Consider the following 19,515-nt stretch of genomic DNA (forward strand, 5'->3'; position numbering starts at 1 on the left):
AGGAACCCAAACATATCCTTTCTACAACGTTGTTTATCGAGCCTCGTGTTTCTGTACCGTTGAAATATATGTTATGTCACACGACAAATCTGGGGTCCATTGTTAATGTTAGCACCTGTAGATTCACCCTGAGCAGCGTTGCTAAATAGGAATTGGTAGCTCCTATTGCTTGGTTCGACCCCTTTCCCACTGTTTCCAACGCTAGCACCTTAGTTGTACCAAATCTAGGTTATATTAATTATTAATTAAAGAGCCCGTTTATAGCAGATGATCAACATATTCATTAAAATTTCCCTGGGTCACTTTCCTTAACAGCAGATCACATAAGGAACTTGTGAGCTGTGTTGGCTGGACCACAGCAGATGAGTTGTACTCATGCAGCGAGGACCACCAGATCCTCAAGTGGAACCTGCTGACCAGCGAGACCAGTCTGGTTGTCAAGTTATCAGAGGACATTTACCCCATTGACCTACATTGGCTCCCCAAGACCGTTGGTGGCAAGAAACCAAACCAGACTGAGATCTTTGTCCTTACCAGCACCGATGGTAAGTTTCTTTATTCTCTGAAATAGGGCCAGTGGGACTCTGCTTTTTTTCTCATCAATATATCAGTTTTGTATTACAAGTTGTTTAATTAGTGAACAGATAAAACACGTTTCAGTACTATGCAGGGAAAATAAATGAGTGAGAGTACAAAGTAGTGATAACCTTTTCAAAAGCTTACTGAACTAACCAAACCTAATAACCGGTAACACTGTTTTCACTATAGTTCAGGTCTTTTCACCCCTTCAGCCCTGTTTTTATATTGAGATGATGACTGCCTTCTTTAATCATTAGTTTGGAGTTTATCTATTAATAGGAAATCATCTTAACCAGTTTACTGTTTCAGATAGCATATTCCTTTTCGTTGTGGGAAGAGTTGTACTATTGTAGTAAAGAGTGAGTCCGCCTCTGGTCCAGTTTAATGTTGAATCGTCCAAGGTGGGATTTTGTTTTCCATCTGTACATTTGTAATTTCAAACTGGCAACAAAGTTTGTTTGCGGGGCATCCACATGGCCTACAATGCCCCATTTTCAGACTATATTAGATATAAACACACATCATATGGATGTACCGTTATGGCAGGCAATGTGTGGTCACAACACTAATGGCAGTGTTGGGTTGCATAAACACACCCACAAACTGAAGCAGCAATTTTCTCTGGCAGACTAGAGAATGAAAACTTGTGATTCCCTTTTGCAACTTTCTCCTGCTTTTTTCCCTAAATACCAGTATTTCTATTATTAGAAGTACGTTTTCGTTTTTTCATTGAACCAAACATGACAATCACTTAATTTTATTTTACTTTGGTGTGCATTGACCAATTTTGTCCACACATTTTGGAATAAAACTGTTTCAATCTCAATCACTTTTACCCTGGGAAGCTACAATGTGGTTTTATAATAGATGGCAGACATATTTATAATCAGAAATTCCTCAACAAACAGTATAGGCCATCAATAAAAGTAGTTAAGCGAAAGGTTGAGATGTTGTCATTATAAGACAAAGAAATATATTTTCTGACAGATAACAAGAGAGCGAGCAAACAAATCAGAACAGACAAACGTAGAACAATTTGTTTTGATGTGAGTTCATATATAAATAGAACATACATGTTATATAAAAAACAAATGTTTTTTTTTCCCATTTGAAGTATATCAGTGCAGCTGTATATGCTTTATTCACTACCTGCTGAACCAGTAACTTTTAAATTTAGAAATGGGAGAGAGCAGCAGCATGCTGATTTGCAGTTTTAGGCCACCAGAAATTACATAGAACGTGCAGAATTTTTTAATACACACTGCCACAAAGTATATGTTAGGCCAGCGTCCTCAATAACTGTCTGTGTCTGATGACCATTCTTGTCTAGGAAATACATCATGTCCCTAATTCAACCAACAGAAACTCTTTAGTTTGACTCATCCACTTTGTTGAAAATTTAGCTTCAAGGAGAACATGTAGCTTTGTTGCTAAATGTGTGTCAGGGGATTACTGTTTACTTGTATTACATCTTGTCATCAGAGTTCTTGATTGGCAAAAAACATGTGGCAAAACTCATCTGCCTCAGTCAAGAACCCGATTCAGTCTGACTTATAAAAACATGGCCTGCAGACGAAACCCACACACTAGCATAGAATTACTGCAGACAGGCAGTGTTCCTCAATTAAAGACTGTAAACAACCAGATCCAGTCATGGTGTGGAATTGCCATACATTAAGCCTCTTTTTGTCTCTCTGCAGGGAAGTACCACCTGACCACCAAGATGGGGCGCGTCGAGAAGAGTGTAGAGGCACACAAGGGAGCTGTTTTGGCTGGAAGATGGAACTACGATGGAACTGCTCTTGTTACGGGTAAAATGTCAAGGACATATTTTCATTGATGTTTCAAAAAAATGTATGCATGAATTGAAACCTCCTAATGTCAAATCCATTTAATCTGTTCATCTAATGACTTAGCCGGAGAGGATGGGCAGATCAAGATCTGGTCAAAAAGCGGGATGCTACGTTCAACACTAGCCAGCCAAGGTAATGCTGAAGGCCGATGCTTTATCTACTGACTTTGAGCCTCATATGTATCTAGATTTTATGTAAAACTTCTATTTATTATTCTTTATGGTTAGTCAACCCTTTTTGTCCCCACTCACTCAAGGCAGAGCACATTCATTCTGTGCATGCACCCTGTGCATTGTGTTGTCCCAATGATGGCTGCTAATGCCTGTTTTATGTCTAACACTGAGACTGAGGTATTTAAAAGAAACAGATAAGTCTACCTCACTCCATTGACAGAAACAGTCATTCTACCTTGCTGGGTCATTGTAAAATGCTCTTTATTCAAACTTGACAAAACAACAAAACTCCATTGAGCGAAACAATCAATTTATTTTCACTGTTCCAACAATCACCAAACCTGGTTTGAGAGTTTGAATGAGAAATTGAATAGTAAGTAATAGATGTGTTCTTTAGGCCAAAAGTTCGCATCTATTGGCAATTTGAAAGTATTTATTGCCTATTTTGAATGTACAAATCTCGAAAAGTTTTGCTGGTTAAGGGTTATATAGGAGTCAATCTGAGTTTTAGTCCGGTATAGTTCAAAGACCAGGCTTTATCCATGATAGCTGCCAGCCAGCCGCAGAAGCAATGTAAAGCTGGAGTCATTTAGTAAACACAACATAACGACACCAATTATACTCCCTCTCTTTCTTTCTCTCGCTCACACACAATACTGATCGCGTTAGACGGACCATCTGGCTAAAAGAAGGCGTCTTGTGATAGAGGGGGAAAGAAGAGCTAGAAGCAGAGACCCATTCGAGAGGAGCAGGTACACAGGGCAGCCGTTTCATTCATGTGTTTGGGGGAGCCCTCTGCTTCTTCCAGGACTTTGACACATCAAATGAATCACCTCTGCAGATGAGCCTTTCAATTCCACGCCATGGTGCCAGATGGCAAATTAATAGCCGCATCACATTTCTTTTAAATTTGTTCTTAATACTTTTCTACACTCTTCACATGCAATGATATTCGTCTGTGGGATTGTGTGAACATATGTGTGGCGTATAGTGTGCGTACCTGCTAAGCCTATTATTTAATTGATTGTACTCCGCACAACCAAATGATCTTTTTTCTTTTTGAATAAGAGTAAAGTTTTATTAACTTAAAAAAAGACTGATAATGAAACATTTTCCATCCAGCATTGACATTACAAATGGCTTACTTAATTGATGCATTATGCTTTTTGACTTATTTAGTGTTTCCTCTCAGTCTTTGCACTGAATAAAAGATGGGGGTTGTGGATGAAAAGTTGGCTTCTGGCGAAATGGATGGCACCATACTGCCCGAATGACGGGCGCTCTGGAAAGCCTGGCAGAGGAAAAGCAGTCCAGCCCCAGTAGTTAGCAACATTTTTTCCCTGAACCGGCTGCTCAAAAGACCCAGAGATTACCCTGAAAAAAGTAGCATAGCCACAAATGCACATCATCACACCCGCTGCACCCAGATCACGGCAGGTGTTGCTTTTCTTGACAGCCTACAGCTCAATAAACACGCACGCACACACACACACACACACACACACACACACGTGCTACAGGAGCAGGCTGTTCATCTTGGGTTACATGACCTATTTTGAAAGAGAGAGAGACAAGAGAAAGAGAGAAAAATAGAGAGAGCTTGTCAGTGAGTGAGTGAGTTAGAGGGAGGAGAGAGGAACTTCCCTCAGTCCCACTCATTGCCTTTGTTGGGTTTAGGTCATGTGACCGGTTCGCATTTGTAAGAAACCACATGCACCTGGAGTGGGGGTTAAATGGCAAGTCCTCTCCCCTCCGCACGTGCGTAGCCGCAATCCGACACACACGTTTCCCTCACACATGTGTACGTAAGCACACACATTTGTGCTCATACTGTAAAGGTCATGTTAGGTTTTCTCAGCAGCTGTGTTTGCAAGCTAGGAGATCTCTGCAGGAATCTGATCACTGAGAAGAGGAATTAATACAAGTGTACCCTAAAACTGGTGTTTTATACTAACTCCTGATTTGTCAGTAGAGGTGGGGATTCATACACAAACACATTTCATTCTAATGAATGGATATGGTGTGATAATACTGTTTTAAATGTTACATGAGTATCTGCCTTTTGGGACTACAGAAATGTATTTTTTGTATTAATGTAATAAAATGAGATGTTTACCTCTGTTTGGGCATCTTCCAGGGTCTCCTGTGTACTCTGTGGCCTGGGGTCCAGACTCGGACAGAGTCCTCTACACGTCAGGAAGACAACTAGTCATCAAGCCGTTGCAACCCAGCGCCAAAGTCATACAGGTACACTAAGCTGATGTAATCTTTAAGAGGTAAAAATCTGTGACTTGAGTCAATAGACCAAAAGTATTCAATATGGCATAGTTTCAAAAAAATATCTGTTCGACTCGAATGTTTTAATTACAAAAAATGAAATCAACCAAAGACAATCAGATTATTAATAAATAATAAATGGGTTAGTGGACATCACAATAATACACTGAATTAACTCACAACAACCATATTGTTTAAAAAGTTAAGAAAAGTCTGGTAATAACATACAGTATCACTTAATGCTTTGAATTTCCCTTCCTTGTGAGCCCTTTTCTTAATTATCTTGAGGTTTGCTGATTTGCACAGCTAAATGAGGTTTAAATAAGGGAATACGAATATAATGGTCCTATATATCTGAGAGTGCTCACTGCACTGAGAGGGTACAGGAGGCAGGAATTTGCACACCGGTGAGTATAGTTCATGTCTACATATGTTCATGATCCTTCTTAAAACTGAATACCACCTGGGATAAGCTGTGGACCATTTAACGCAGGCCTTGTTGACGTTTTCTTCTTCCTCAGCTGTTACCACACATTCAGGCACAACACACAGATCATATGCTGGGATCCAGGTTGAACATGTGCAGACTTAATGTGAATGGATTTATGTGCGTCAGCCAGCCTGGGAAAAACATGGGTCTGAAATGAACTGACTTGGGGATCTGATTTAAAAGGGGAATGAAAAACAGTTGCCCCAGAAGATCTTTTTTTTTTGTCCCTTACACGGACGTACACAACACACATGTGCTTGTGTCTATGTGTGTTTCGCCTGGGCATACGGAGTGAGCAAGTGAGGTATAAAAAGTAGAGAGAACAGGATCACTAAAAGTGGAAGGATTTATTTGAGACCAGTGTGTTGTGTGGCTGTGTAACTCTCTTTCTCTCGCTCCCCCTCTGTCGCTCTAGTGGAAGGCTCACGATGGGATTGTCCTAAAAGTGGACTGGAATTCAGTTAATGAAGTCATACTGTCAGGTGGAGAAGACTGTAAATATAAGGTGAGTTGGGTTTGAGTATAGTATTTAGATCGATTGTTTTGTGTAGTGGGCATGATTTCTTTTTATAATTGAAACCCTCAACAGGTATGGGACAGCTTTGGTCGTCCGCTTTACTCCTCGTCCTCTCATGACTACCCGGTCACATCTTTGTCGTGGGCTCCAGACGGAGAGGTGTTCGCCATGGGCTCCTTCAACACCCTGCGGCTCTGTGACAAGACTGGAGTAAGCAAAAGCCTATCAGGCTTTTTTATACATATATTTACATGTATGCAGTATATATAGACACACTCACACACATATTGGTGAGGAGGACGTTGCTGCTTAGTAGAACAGCACATTGCAGGAAGATGTTGCAGCAATTTACTGCTGATTAACTTTCAGGTAATCTATTTTCCTTTCACTACGGGTATAAATTCAATCTGAAGAGACTGGTGCAGGATGGGGTATTTTTGAAGGCAAGCCTCAGAGGTCAGCATCGCACTGGTTCCTTCAGAAAAACGCCAATGGGATTTTTCCAATGGATTTCAGAAAAATGGGCAGAATGGCAGACATAACACAAATACACGATACTCACGCACCACGAGCATGCACAAAGAGGCTGTGAAGGCCGACTAGTCGGCCAGCAGACCTTTTGTAGTATCTGTTACCAGCAGCCTTTTATAGGACACATAAAAGCTTCAAAATTCACAATGGGGGTATTAATTGATGTATTTGAAATCGTCAAAATGTCTTCGGCTTCTTTTCACCATCAACCTTATTTTAAGCCATTTTAACCCAAAACCTGTTGACTTTGAAATGAGCGAACCGCAGTTGCAAAAAGCCAACTCCTTCCTGGGGTTTGGGAGCCGTTCCTGCAGCGCTCATGTGCATCTTGCATTAACAATGCCATTAGTAGTCCTCGGTCTAATTCCCTCTTTCCCACATGAACGAGCCCCGTTGAAATGGTGATGCCAACCGTGTGTCATTGTGTTACAAAGTAATGGATGCTATTATTCTGCCATCTGTACTTTTGGTGGATGAAATGGGTTTTTCTGGTTGATAAAATGATAGATGTGCAGCCAGTCTGGTCCGTCTGATCTGCTGGGTTGAGGGTCAGAGAGTTGTGCAAACCCCTACAAACACCTCCCCAGCATCGGTGGGCTGCATCCTGTCAACCTTTTCACATACTTCAAGCCTGTTCTGTTTACTTCATTTTCTTTCTTCCCACTTACAAATATATAACTTATGCTACGGAGTCAGTCCAGTCCCTTTTCTTTGAAACATACAGTATCTGTGGTACACCGTTAGCTTGTCCAGAGTTCATCTCTATAAACCACTTTAGGCCAAAGGCGGCATGTTCTTGTTACCTAGCGCTGATGTTAACTAGAGTTCTATTGAGAGGGGGAATGAGAGAATGATGAATGGTAATTGTTGTTTTATTATTGCTGAACGTATGGCCAGGAGCAATATGAATATTTCCCTGCTCTGCCTTGACGGGACGTTTAGGGCTTCTTTGAGTTTACTTGGTGATTTCTGTGTCTCTTGCCGTTTTGGACTTTCTGTGTGCTGATCACCAAGCATTTCATGGCCCATTTTGATTTCATTAGGATCCTTTTTTGGGGGGGGGAGCACTAAAACAAATGGGCTGCGGAGAAGTCTTGAGTCAACACATATGTCTGCTCACAAGGGGCAAGGTGTTTGTTTTGGAGCGTGTGCTTTCATGTAATGTGTAAAGCATGACCTTCCGAAGGGAGACGTTATCCTTAACCATTACATTGGGATTTTGCGAGGAATTTGCCAGACCAAAGCCTTAAGCTGATGAAATCAATGAAGCCAGCGTGCATCTCTGTGTAAACCCGAAATAGAATTATTGTACTATTGAGACCGTAACAGAGAACTGAGCACTACGTTCCCCTTCATTTCTTACAATCACCCGCTCCACCATACATCCTCCCAGTATCGGGTTTGTTTACGCGGTCGGGTTATTCCATTGTTTCGTCTGTCGCTTTGCTGTGGTGTCTCTTAGTTAGGACAGTGTGATGATGATGATGATGGTGGTGATAATTACCATGATTATGGTTCTGCCCTTCTATAAGTGGAGGAAGGGCTTGCCTTCTCCTCCCTAAGCCCCTCAGAGACTGTGTGCACTGTAGCATGGCGTGGGAGGCTTGACTAAGAAAAGGGGGAGTAAGTCTGAATTCTATGTGTGAATTCAGACTTACTCTCCCTTCACGTATCGAGTTGGAGCCCGTTTGATTTGTATATGTGTGCACACTTGGTAACTGTACTATAATTACTACAAATCTCATCGCGCACGTGAGTTTACACACTAACATCAGAGTCATTACCCAATTACAGGGGCTGTACCTGCGCGGTGGCTGCGGTCTGTTTCGCGGTGCTGTGAGGGTTAAGCAGTGCGAAGAGCCCTTTCAGTTACTAGCGTGTCTAATGGGAAGGAGTTTCATTCTGTATCTGCTACAATGAAACCTTGCACTTTAATGCATTGCTGCTGGCTCAGCAGGATCAGTCCTGCGCGTTTAACCCTTTCACCCCCAGTCCAGCTCAGTTCTCATCTCATCGTTAGCCCTCAACTTTCTCCTACCCTTTTTTCCCCGTTTCTCCTGCAAATGTTCTCCCAACACGCACCACAGGACAGATGTAGTGTGTTACCCCCCTCTCTATCACCGCAGAGTGAGGGTTAGTGCACGCGCACAGACACACACACACAAAGTTTACATCCAGGCAAAAGTACTGGGAAAGGATTTCATCTTGTTGTAGGAGACAATCGCGGACTAAACAAAAAGTTCTGTTTTGTTTCCCCATTGCGCATGAATATTTAGTTATCTTTGAATACATTTAATTATTAGTACATATTTAATTATTTTAGTTAGATTAGCATTCTTGTTTGTGCACTACGTTTTCTCCTCACAGAAGCTTTAACAGGACACAAAGAGGTTCACTGTCCCTTTTAAAAGATTTGTGAGAGACAATAAGTCAGTGTCTGTGTGTGCGCCTGCCATATTAAATGCATGTGCCCACATGCCTGTGTATCTGTGTGTGTGTGTGTGTGTGTGTGTGTGTGCAACCACTGCCGTGCAAATGTGCCTGCGAGACAGCGGTCTATTTACGAGGCGCTGCAGCTGGTGTCTAGCGTCTGGACCCTGTCACGATCCTTGACACTGTCACTGGCTAACAAGTAGGACTCATTGTGCCAGGCGAGCACCCTCTCTTGCTGCTTTCACTCCACCTCCCCCGCCATCCTTCTTCTCTTCACGGTGCTTTTCATTTTTCACCCCACTGTACACCCAGCCATTGGATACATTAATGTAATAGCTGCTTGTTTTTTGGTACAATATTTGATGTATGGTTTTTTCCCCTCTATTAAAAAAATCCTCATTGGTTTGAAGCAAAGATCTACGGGACAGATGAACAGTACATTCTCCCAGGAACTGCTCAAAGTTCAGTGTTTTGCTCAAAGTCATAAGCAGAACCAAATCGTTTAATCAGGGCCAGAATTCAACTGAAGTCTGACTAAAACATGACTGAGCTGAGTCCTAGTACGATCCAGGTTCCTGTCACAGACCTACCAATAAGCCGGCAGTATTTCCCCTACCATTATAACAGCGTAGTCCCCCCCCAAAATCCCAATTGATCGTAATCAATGATTTATTTTTGATTACAGTATATATCAGTCTATCCAGTTGTCTTGGTGCCCGTCTCGTCTAAGAGATACAAGCACGCTTTCCTTAAAGTGTAAAGTAATCCCTAATCCCTCTCTATCCTTCCTCCTCCTGCTGCACATGCCTGCCTCCTCCCTATCTCAGAGTGTGTTGGACTAGCTCGTGCTCATCAGTGCTCCCCCTCTTGGCTTCCTCTCTCTCCTGCCTTCCCTGAGGCCCTCTTTACCTCCTTTTTTTTCAGGAGGGGGTCCCCCTCGGGGTCTTTGTGAGCCTTGCTGAGCATTACCACTTTGGGAATTGGACCATGTCCAGCTGGAATCACCATTCACGCCCCCCCCCCCCCCCCCTCCTCCCTCTTTAACGTACAGCCTCATTCACTATAGTATCTTTGTCCGCCCTTCTTACGGCTGCCAACCATTGTTTTCTCTCAAACCATCCGTTAGTCTGTAAGTCTTCTTATGGTCTTGTCCTCAGTGACAAGGCAACTGCCAGATTGCAGGCATCTCTCACTTGTCAAGGACCCCCCCACCCCCCACCCACCCACACACACACACACACACACACACACACACTATCATCTGGAAGTGTATACCTGAGCCTGTGCTGGTAGTTTACTGCCAACCACTGGCCGGTCAACATCTGGAAGTTGTTGCTGCTGGAAGAGAATAAAACGGCCCAGAGCTCTGGTTCCGATCGTGAACCACTTTTAGTCAAACCATTGTAGATTTAGATTGAACGCCTTTATCTGGTGTCATCGCGTAAGGAGGAGAAGGTTTTGCACAGCGTTGTTCTTAGGAAGAAAAAAATGTTGGCAATGGAATGGCAGCAGTTGTATGACACAGACCTGATCACATGGAGGATGGGGGATGGAAACACAGGAGAGTGGGAGATACGTAAGTCCAAGTGAAGTTATCAGAGAGGGAGAGGGAGGGAGAGAGAGGGGGAGGGAGGGAGAGGGAGGGAGAAGAGGAGAGCGAGAGAGAGAGCGCTCTAACAAAGAGAGTCCTGAGTCAGCAGCAGAGCAGTTTTTTCTCTCCAGGCAACTGGGCAGGGCTCCACTTTCTTTGCCCCTCCCCCCCCCCTTACAGTGCTACTTTTGCATGCTAGTATTCCTTGCTCTCTGCACTCTTCCTTTCTCTCAGCAGCTCCGTGGACTGGTAGAAAGAGACCACAAGTTCTGGAAATGGCTATTGGGGTCCAGCTCACCCTTCAGAACGATCTTCCATCATTGTTTTCTCTGTCTTGTTTTCACAGGAATCGTTTTACTGATTTATTTTCACACATTCTGTGAGGTTTCCAGGCCTATTCAATCCTGGTAGTGTGAACAGGCTACGACTGCATATTGCAGTGCCTACATGAATACTTAATCCATCATCCCAAAGAATTTATGAGTTTCCCTCGAGTAATGTGAGGATAATGGTGCCTCCTTTGTCTTTCAGGTGCTTTGTGCTGAACAGGCTTTGGTTTTCTGTTTTGCTAGACTTATTCTGGCACCCTCTATGGAACAGTGTATACTATACTAAGGTCCAGATGATTGACCTCATTTTTTTTTTGATGTGAGAGCCGGTAAAAGGCACTTGTTGACATGGTAATACTTTTACACCTCTCTAGAGTTCGGCTAAAGGCTCGCCTTGTTGGAAAACCAAAAAGGAGGGGAGCATGAAAAGGAGCTGAGAAAAGCGAGCATTTGGAGGGGTGGGGGCGGGGTAGTGTGGAACTGTCCAATATATCCTGTAAAGTTGGCCTCTGCAGTGAGGCTTGGAGGATTGGTCTCCATAAAAGATGGCGGTTTCTCTTTCCTTTAAGCCTCTCTCTCTCTCTCTCTCTCTCTCTCTCTCTCTCTCTCTCTCTGCTCTTGTCCCTCTGGCTTTTCTTTTTTCTTTTTTTTCTTCCTTCAGCCCTCCCCGCAGCGAGAGTAAGCGTATGACAGCGAGACAGCGCCCTGCCAGCAACTCTGGCAGAGTCATCATTCTTAGAAGCACTAAATCACCACCTACACTAGCTAGACAAACATGTCACACTCACAGAGAAAAAGAGGCAGAAAGAGGCGGAAAAAAAGAAAGAAAAAACAATCTAAGGAGTGACGATGCAAATACAGGCCTTTGGGCACACAAGTAAGTGTGAGCAGCAGAGCATGCGTGTGTCACTTCGAGCTTTACGGCCAACCCGGAGTTCATTAACGGCCGTTATTGAGGAGCAGGGCTGGGCTTGAGGCAGTGGGCCGAGGTCCAGAAAAGGATTTTAAAAGGGTTTTAATTTTGGCTGCACCCTGCAGGGTTCTTCTCAGCTTCTGCTGGCTTCAACATGGGTCAGAATGGTGTTGAAATTTGAAATTGAATAATGAATTGACCCTCATTTCATATCATTTTGTTATACATGTTTTTCACCACAGAGAAGTAATCAGTTTGTCATCACATATGCGCATGTGTGCACTGAGGCTACAGCCACACTAATAGGTTTCAATTTCAAACCAGGGTTTTAGAACAGAAAATGTCTACATCCAACGTGGGCGTTTCGGCATCCGTTTTAGAGAGGATTTTCATCCACACTAGCCATCTGAAAACTGATGTCACGTGATTATTCACGCACACTGGGCAAGATGATGCCGGAGTAAACAGCAAGTATTTTAAGCATTTGTAAAGCTTAGTTACACTGCTGCAGGTCTTATTTCTCTCTCTCACACACACACACACACACACACACGCGCATCAAATTGACTTCAAAAGGAACACATACAAGTTAAAGTTTGCGAGATTAACGCGCGTCTCTCACTTGTTACACCTGTGTTTGGTTGATGTCAGTCACACTAGCGGCTCTGCTGGGTGGCTGGAATGCATTTTTTTTTTTTTTTAAGTTTTTTTTATTTAGTTAGTTGTCCGAAAGAAAAAAAAAACGTTTGATCAGGCGGAATTTTTGACTTCGTCCAAACGTCCACTCGATTGGGCAGATGACACCGCTGGACACGGTGCTTTCAGTCAAAGTAGAATTATTAAAAAGCAAAGAATTGAACTGCACAACAGCTGCTGGTATAGAAAGCAAAGTCGTCGATCCCTTTAATCTGTTGTCAAAGTTGAAGTTTGTTCCCTTCTGGCGGCGGGACTTATCAGGGAAGGAAGGCCACGTCATGTCGGATGAGACACAATCAAGTAGCCAAAAACGGTTGTCCACGTCGTCGTTTTTTAAAGGTCTTCGGTTCAGCCGGTCCACGCTAGGAGGTCACCCCGGAGTTTTAGAACTGACACAGCTTCCGTAGCCTTTCCAAACCCCTCTGTTTTGGGCTGTTTAAAACACCGGGGAGTTGTGGACGCCAGTCATAAAATGGCAGACCATATGCCTTGTAAAATGTGGATGCAGCCTGAGCTGTGTGTGTATATGTGTGTGATTGTATTGCTGTGTTGATAACTGTGTTTTTTAAGTTATATAAAGCAGCATTGAGAGAGTATAAATAGAGCGTCTAAGTTTTACAAATAGAAAATACAATTGTAAATGGTAAACAGAACTCATTGAGAACAGTTTAGAGGGGTGCCTGTCAATGTTTAAAAAACCTGTCGAAAGGTGTCTCCTCATTGGTTAAACCCTGTAACCTGTTTGTAGCCCATCAGCTGAACTAAGTGATTCAGTATAGCCTAGACCTGCCTTGTTTGGTCCATTGGATGGTATCTGCTGACCTCTTTGCAGCATGCCAAAACAGTCAAATCCCCAAGTTACCTCTATGTGTATGTGTGTTTGCGTGTGCATGTGTGCATAGTTGGTGCTAATAGAATTCTGCTGTCCAGCTCACAGCTGTGTCCTGCTGATGAGTCCCAGGAGACCGCAGCATGTGTCTATGGTTACTATGTTGAGGCTCCAGCATGAAACCATGTGTAGATCATTACTCTCTCGCTCTCTCTCTCTCCCTCTCGCTCACTATCTTCTAGTTTGTCTTGCCCCACCCCACCCCCACTCACCAACCCCTCTCTCTCTCTCTCTCTCTCTCCCCGCCTCTCCACTTCTCCCTGCACCGACAGAGCTCCAACCTGTACCACTCTATACTCGTCCCAGGCCCAGCCTCAGTATCTATTTAGACAAGCCAAGTTTGGATTTTTCAATTCAGAGATTAGCAGATCTCCTCTCGCTGGCCTATATTTAGAAACAGTCTTCTAAGAATGCTATGGTAGTTGAATGCTATTGGAGAGTTGGGGAAGGAAAATGGTTAATATGCAGCAGGTAGAGAAAACATTTATGGCTCTTAACTATAAGAAGAAATATTAATTTGAAAGACTCTTGCAATGTACAATATACATTTTTTCTAGATACACACTTGCACATAAGGACACAATTCATTTGAAAAAGATGAGATTTTTGGGGGGTTTGAAGTCACGGTTTTAGGCTTTGAGGAGGGCGACGGGAAAAAAAAGGAGGATTTTCCTATTCTCATTCATGCTTATTCTGTTCTGCACAATTATTGTGAAGGCCATAAATGAAGCGTAAAGGAACAAATGCATTAATTTCTCTTCTGCACAACAGAGAGTTAGATGCACGCCACTTCCCTCCCAAAGACCATCTTGATAATAGAACTTAGTCATCTCTTGAAAAAAGTTTTCATGCATGTGTGTGCACACATTACCAAAAAAAAGAGAATATTACATCACATGTCATTTAGCTGACGCTTTTATCCAAAGTGACTTACATTGCATTATAACCCATGCGGTATTTTTGCTCCCAGCGTATCACACTATTCCATGCGCCACCATCACCCCCATATTACTGTGGTAGCACTTTTGTTATAAGCGGTACTTTTATGCAGTATGTGGTCGGCTGTTGAGTAAAACTGTAACTCCACAACTAAACATACACTTAACATAACTTGTAGCTAGTTTGGTTCACACTCACAGCATCATCTCTCAAATAGGTGTTAGGATTTGGATTGCATAGTCCCTCTTAGATGCCAATTCTTATTGAAAGCAGTTTCAACACATACAAGTCAGACCAGTTCTGGACATAGGCCCAGATTGTTCTTATACTAATATTCAACCCCAGCCCCCATGGTGGGGGTCACTGCAAGCTGACATTTACAAGACCTCCTAATCTGCTGAGAGATTGATGAATCCTCATTCAGAACCACCTCCTCTCCTCAAAACAAATGGCTTTGTTTTTAGTTTCACACATTTCAACACATTTCCATATGCCATAATTGGTTTGGGAATGGGAGTTTGAAAAGTAGTTTTGTGTCAGCATTTTCATACGTGCACATCCTATGTCTGTTTATTGGCTAGATACATGCATGCATATCTCTAGTGTTCATTACACACCGACATGTGTGTTGTGTTTATTAGGCAGGGAGTTACACTCTGTACCTGCACTGCCAGGTCCTGTCCTGCAAACTGAAGCCAGCTGGGCTTGCAGAGAGTCTGCCATCTGTTCTGATTTATGTAAGACTGTTAACCCTGGACTAGGTTTGCTCCTATTAGCTTCACTAGCCAACTAGCACCGTGTCAATCTAATGGAGAAGATCTTCCTTTTCCCTGCTAATTAGGGGTAGTAATCATGGGATCGGTGATTCACCTTTGATCAATCATACCACACCAATGGTTAATGTTTCCATGTCATTGAAGATGAAAGACAGACACAATGGGATTTTACACTGGGGATTCAAATATCAGACATAAGAATATAGACTGCAATACTATCAGTTTGTCTTTACTGCAATGTCCTGTAACAATTATATGACAACATAATAACTTGATTGATTAGACATTGATTTATTGATGTGGTACTAAATATTGCTGCAGTATTCAGTGCACTATCATTTCTACCAACAATAGCAGTAGAATGGACATTCCTTGTCAATGTAGCAGGCTGGTGGCTATTTTTATTTGAAGCTTTGCCATGGCGACGACTTTAGCAAAGTAACCACCGTATACATTAACTGACTTACTCCAAGTTGCAGACTCACTGGGCGGATGTTTTGTAGTAACGACTAAATCGAGCGAAGGAGTATTAATGAAGGTAAAGTAATCAAATTGAACAACTGCTTGCTTCAAACACACTCTCTCGTCACAGCAGAAAAGCACATTGTATCGCCTGCTGAGTGCAAGTATGAGTTGCATGTTTGTTCTCCTCCTATTCTATTTCTTAGTCTCTGCTGAATATATACTGCTGCACTGTATATGTGCACCTATACAACACCAGCGTTCAGCTTTTGTGGTTCTGGGTACAAACTCTGTTTGATTCCCATAACACCAATGATTGTACAAGTATTTTTCATAGATGCTTTTGTGAAAAGCACTTTTGTGAAAATTCTGGCATGTCATGCCCCCTTCTGATTAGCATTTGTTGACTTGCATCAGGGGGGGTTTGGGGGGGGGGAGCAGAGAGCGGTCAGAGCAGCCATATTTAATGCTCGTGAAGTAATGGGGCTGAATCAGCAGATAGCTCCACCGGGAGCCATTAGTTCAGACATGTGTCATTAACCCTTTCCCTGGCCGAAGCTCCACCCCAGCACACCCCCCCCCCTTCTCCTTAGCCCGGACCAGAGCACTGTTTCAGGTAGTGCAGAAGGAGAGTAAAAGGGGAAAAGGGATACACACTTTGTTTCCCTACTCCCTTTTCACTCTATGTGTTCTTCCCTTTTTTTCCAGCACTTTGTTTCCAAGATAGCTTTTGCTGTGTGGGTTGTTTCAGATAGTTTCAGAAGTATTTCTCCACTGAAAATCGAATATATATGAAATACCTTAAATTTGCATACAAGAGTACCGTACGTCGGTCTGCTTGTGGTCTGTTTCCTGCCAGTTATAATGGACTAATCATTTACACGGTAGAGAAAGTTTCTAAATGTCCGGAAAAAAACATTTTTAGCAGCATATCCACATCTTTGTTATACAGTTGTGTTTTCAATATGTTTTAAAAGCACGTTATTATGTTAACTATGTCAAAAAACACAGCTTCCATTTCTAGTTGTCAAATTAAGTTTCCTTGGAAAGGTAAAAACTTTCCCTTCGTTCTTTCTGCCGTGAAAGGCTTTCAATATTGCGATACATTGTCATTTACATACATTAAGTGGAACACACCTGCTGCTCTGTGGAGATGATCTAGGGACTGGGTGATTTCATGATAAATAAATGGCATGTGCAAACTTTTTAATTGTAAGGTGATATATATATATAGGGGAAAGGCAGAATTGTGCCTTTGGAAACAAGTTTAAGTAAGAAGTTAGAAGTTGCCGTTCAGTTAACTTTTTTTTAAGTAACCTTTTTGCAGGCCTCCCCATGTTGGCTGCAGCTGCAGGGCAATAATAGAGAGAAGGGGCAGGCCCACAACACCTGCCAGTCTTAATGGTAAACATATGTCGAGAAATGAAGAGAGAGTGAGCAGAAGCAAGGGAGGAGGGAGAAGGCCGGCAAACTCCTTAAAGAGCCACTAAGGAGGCCTAGTGTTCGTAGATCGTAGATCGTGTTTTTGGGTGTGTGCATGCATCTGTGTGTTTGCTGTGTGTGCACCATGGTCTGCAGAATGGTATTTTGTCTGCCTGTATTTCTGAACTTGTTGTAAACACGGTTACCTATGTTAAGATGATGCTAATACTGTATGTTGTTCTCCTGGTTCGCCGCATTGTACAAAGGCCAAATTTGCAAACTTAACAATAGATTAAAGTATAAATGAACTATATGTTTTCTATTACTCCAAGGAAAGAAGACCATGTAGGTTTAGACTTTCCCAGAGTTGTCAGAATTGAATGGCAAAGGCTTCATGGATAACAGTTTCACGGTCCAACCCAACTTTAGAAACACAAAATAAACAAGTTGTTATTTGTTGAAGTTTTGGTCCAATATGGCATCCTTATCATAGACTTGCTTCATTTTTCATTTCCTAAAATTGCATGTCATCCGCTCACCTGTATTTCTTCTCTCCCAATATATTCCTCTTTTCATTTTTTTTCTTTTTCTGTTTGTCTGCTCCAGAGAGGTGTAAACGCTATAATTGATGAATCATTGAATCAAACCTCATTACGGCCTTTGCAAATAGTGTACAGAATTGACCGTATTTGGACTGCGGAGAAGTGATGAGCGACGCCTGCAGAATTTGTCTCCTTTACCCTGGAAAGGGGCCAAACCTCATGCTGTGTTGAAGAAAAGCTGCGTTTGAGGTCAGGAACTTGTCTACAATGCTTACCGAGGGAGTAAATCAGGTGAGAACTAGTGTCATTTTCACTGACTTTGGAACAATCAGACTTCGTTTGGCAACCGGAGGATTGGCCTCCTGCTGGTCAGTCCAGAGAATGGACGTTTGAGACACTTCAGTAGCGGCGTAACAGGCCAGGTAAAAGCGCCGCTCTATTGTAGAGCGCATGCTGCGCGCCAGGGTCTGTGGATCATGTCTTATTTTTGACCCTGAAACAACAACAACCGAGACTTGCATGCACAGCCATACATTGCGGTTGTATGTACATACGTAGTCTGCGTGTATAAGCTCATTTTACTTTGGAGAGGTCTCCGCCTGCCTCTCTCTCCCACAGACCCCTGCTGAGAACTACACGTCATGTCTGCCACCTTCTCTCTGGCCACAAAGCTGCCTATTATAGACGTCGATGGTTCAATGACCAGACCCACCTTCCACGCGCCCCCCCCCCCCCCCCCTAAATCATCATTTTTGCCTTTATGAAGTCTTTCTGCACTTCTGTGTGTTCTTTCATCTTGCTGTGTAACCCCTCCCCCCCTCTCTCTCTCTCTCTATGCACTAATCCTGAATATCTTCTCATAATTCTCCAGTATTTTTCTCAGTACCCAGTGGAGACATAAAAATATCTCCGCTGGGTACTGAACATGTCATCAGCTTACCTCTGTGTGTGTGTGTGTGTGTGTGTGTGTGTGTGTGTGTGTGTGTGTGTGTGTGTGTATGTATGTATATATATATATATATATATATATATATATATATATATATAGCCAACAGAGGTTCAGCCCGCAGAGGACAGGATGTGCCTGTTCTGCATTGACCGGATTACTCTCTCATTGTCTTTTTTTTTTTAAATTGAAGCCTCATGCAGTTTTTCTCCTGACCACTTTTTTGTCATGGTAGCCAGCTATCAGAACATCTAAATTCTTCACTTATGAAGAGACGGGATATTAATAAAAGAAATGTGGATCCAAGTGAGAAAGAGGCAAAAAACATCAAAACGTGTTATCTGAATGCTGCCCTGTAAAAGGTCTTTGTGTCCCGTGTTTCTCCTTCTCTGCTGAGTCAGTCTGTCCCACTTGGGAGAACGATAGGAAGCCTTGTGTGTCCCATCGTCAGACACTGGCTGACAACTCTGTCAAACCAGACAATATTCACCCCTTTAGACACATGCACACCCACCTTCAAAGCAGACATTTGATACTCATGAAAATGTATTTTCCCCTGTCTACACACACATTAATTCATAATAATGTAACGTGGTATTATCTTAAATTCGTTCAATTGCATTTTGATTTTTCTCATTAAACTCACACACATACACCAACAGCAGACATGTATGTGCATAATAACTGCGCACACGCAAAGACAAACCCCCACCTTACCACACACTTTCACTTGCTGGCTGCCTCCAGAAGGAGTCAAATGGCTCAATGTGTTTAAAGCATTAGGTAAGCATGGCTCCAGCAGTGCTCCACGGCCTGATATCATATGTCTTGCTACATTACAGTCTGGTGTATACATTCAGCTGCATCTCTAACCCTCCATCTATCTATCCTTCTTTCCCCCACTTCTCCCCTCTCCTTTACCCCCAGGGTGCGTTAACACAGCAGGCCATCTCGAGAGGTTAACTAAAGCATACATGAGGTTTAGAGAAAAATAATGTGTGTGGGCGGTGCAGAAATGAAAAAAAAAATGCAAGTAGGGAAAATAAGTTGAATAGCAATTAATTGAACTTTAACAAACTGCCATTTGTCCTGGCTGTACAGGTCTTATATTTTCCCACAAACTCAAACTATTTGAGGGTCCTTATGTGACATTAACT

General features: G+C 42.7%; 1 protein-coding gene across 1 annotated transcript in view; it reads left to right on the forward strand.

The window, feature by feature from the left end:
* Positions 1-409: 409 nt before the first annotated feature.
* ift80 (intraflagellar transport 80 homolog (Chlamydomonas)) overlaps positions 410-19,515 on the forward strand; it is a 29,000-nt gene continuing 9,894 nt past the window's right edge. The window contains exons 1-6 of the mRNA XM_037467839.2: positions 410-545; positions 2,280-2,390; positions 2,496-2,564; positions 4,743-4,852; positions 5,788-5,877; positions 5,962-6,099. Of these exons, the coding sequence (XP_037323736.2) occupies positions 2,303-2,390; positions 2,496-2,564; positions 4,743-4,852; positions 5,788-5,877; positions 5,962-6,099 (495 nt within the window). The 5' untranslated portion in view covers positions 410-545; positions 2,280-2,302. The remainder of the gene's footprint in view (positions 546-2,279; positions 2,391-2,495; positions 2,565-4,742; positions 4,853-5,787; positions 5,878-5,961; positions 6,100-19,515) is intronic.

The sequence above is a fragment of the Pungitius pungitius genome, chromosome 3 (genome assembly GCF_949316345.1).
Source record: "Pungitius pungitius chromosome 3, fPunPun2.1, whole genome shotgun sequence".
Classification (NCBI taxonomy): domain Eukaryota; kingdom Metazoa; phylum Chordata; class Actinopteri; order Perciformes; family Gasterosteidae; genus Pungitius; species Pungitius pungitius.